At 37.9% G+C, this 1,862-nt stretch overlaps 1 protein-coding gene across 1 annotated transcript; it reads left to right on the forward strand.

The window, feature by feature from the left end:
• The first annotated feature begins 287 nt into the window (after positions 1-287).
• LOC149690973 (uncharacterized) lies at positions 288-1,115 on the forward strand. The gene has a single exon (XM_089869453.1). It carries the CDS (start codon positions 288-290, stop codon positions 1,113-1,115), a length of 828 nt encoding a protein of 275 aa, XP_089725579.1.
• The last annotated feature ends 747 nt before the right edge of the window (positions 1,116-1,862 follow it).

The raw sequence follows: 1,862 nt of genomic DNA on the forward strand, positions 1-1,862 counted from the left end.
CCTACTTTATATTATGTTTAAAATCCAGCCATGTGCAAATCCTCAAAAGAAATATGAAAATGACAACGAAAAAGGACCCACTCTCAAATTTCTTTTCCCTTAAAAAAATGGCGGCCACAAACGGGGTGAAAATGGGAAAAAGAGCTATCCAAATGACGATTTGACCGGCCATTTGTGAACTAGGCTATGCGGGGAAACTACTTCCTGTTTGTAGGAAGAACTGAACTGACTGAAACTAAGAACATTTTTTCAAAACTTTTTGGAAGGGGCGCCTATTTCAAAAAAAAATGTCGAATTCTTCGGATTCGGGTTCATCTTCATCTTCGGAGGAAGAAGTTTTAGTTCCAGAAGCGGACCTTATAACCGCTTTCGAGATACACGATATGTGTAGAAACAAAATAGATGTTATTCAGTGGTTAAAAGAGAAAAAATTAATTGCTGATTCAAGAATTTGCACCGTTTGCAACGAGCCTATGGTATTTTCGGCCAGAGAAAAAAACATTGACGAATATGCTTGGACATGCCAAAGGAAAAGAAAAGTCGAAAAGAGAAAGGAGAAAAGGATCTGTAACACCGAAGTTTCAATTCGAAAAAACCCTTTCTTTGAAAGATCTAAGCTAAACCTAAGAGAAATTCTTCTCATTGTGCATTATTACGTTTACAACGTCAATCCTCAGACATATGTGTCGCAGGAAATTTACGTCTCTGCAAAGACATTAATAGACTGGCAAAGTTTTTGTAGAGAAGTGGCATATGATGCAGTTTTTAGCCGGAATGAGGTAATTGGCGGTGTTGGAAAAACAGTTGAGGTGGATGAATCAAAATTTGGTAAAAGAAAGTACCATAGAGGAAAAAGAGTGGAGGGACAGTGGGTCCTAGGAGGAGTCGAGAGGGAGAGTGAGAGATTCTTTATGGTACCTGTGGAGAAGAGAGACGCCGCGACACTGGTTCCGATATTGAAGAACTGGATCCTTCCTGGTACTATAATCCACACTGATTGTTGGAAATCGTATGATTTGTTACACCAGGAAGGATTCCAGCACTATACAGTCAATAATTCAAAAAACTTAAAGATCCAGTGTGGCAGTGTCCGGCGTACACACAAACAAAATTGAAGGCGCTTGGGCGCATGCCAAAGCTGCAATGCCGAGAGGAGGGCGCAGGAAACATTTCTATTTCGGATATTTTGCCATGTACATGTTTAGAATGTGGGCGCGAAGAGAAAAAAATGTTTTTTGTCATTTTTGGAGGCAGCCGCCCGTTTGTATGATCCCGCGAAACCATCAGAAGAGGATTTACAAGCTGCCGAGCCAGCTCCAAAGGATTGAATTTTGAACCTTTTTTGAAACTTTTATTAAATAATATTTTTCCTACCAATTCTTTGCTTCTTTTTTAAAATAAATTTTGTTAAAATTGCCTTAAATCTCATTTATTTCGTTGTCTAGGTTAGATAAGGTTAGTTTAGGTTTGGTTTGGTTAGGTTCGTATTTTTGAAATTTCGACTCTAAAAATTTGGCACCATATTTTTTCGCACATCAAACTACATCGGAAACAAAAAAAAAACGCGAGCAGGGGCTATTCTTCAATTTTGCCTAAAATTCAATTAAATTCAATTCAAATGCGGTTTTTAATTACATATCTTTTAGTTTATTTTAAAACACTAAAATTCGCCAACTCTACTTTTTTTTAATTAAAATCAAATTTATTATTCCTAAAGCCACAAGAAGGGTAATGCTTTTTCCAGTTAATGCGTCTTTTCCCTTCTATAATACCCCTGCTTTGGCAAACACGCTGTCAAAATCGCGGTTCCTCGAATCCCCGATTCTCGCCTTTCAGTTCATCAATTCATCTCTTGGTGGACC

This window comes from Phalangium opilio, unplaced genomic scaffold (genome assembly GCF_054372755.1).
Source record: "Phalangium opilio isolate 3A_F unplaced genomic scaffold, DU_Popi_V2 ptg000026l_1, whole genome shotgun sequence".
In the NCBI taxonomy this organism is placed as follows: domain Eukaryota; kingdom Metazoa; phylum Arthropoda; class Arachnida; order Opiliones; family Phalangiidae; genus Phalangium; species Phalangium opilio.

Excerpts from the sequence above, each read along its gene's own strand:
- LOC149690973 (XM_089869453.1), top strand. The coding sequence starts at position 288 with ATGTCGAATTCTTCGGATTCGGGTTCATCTTCATCTTCGGAGGAAGAA.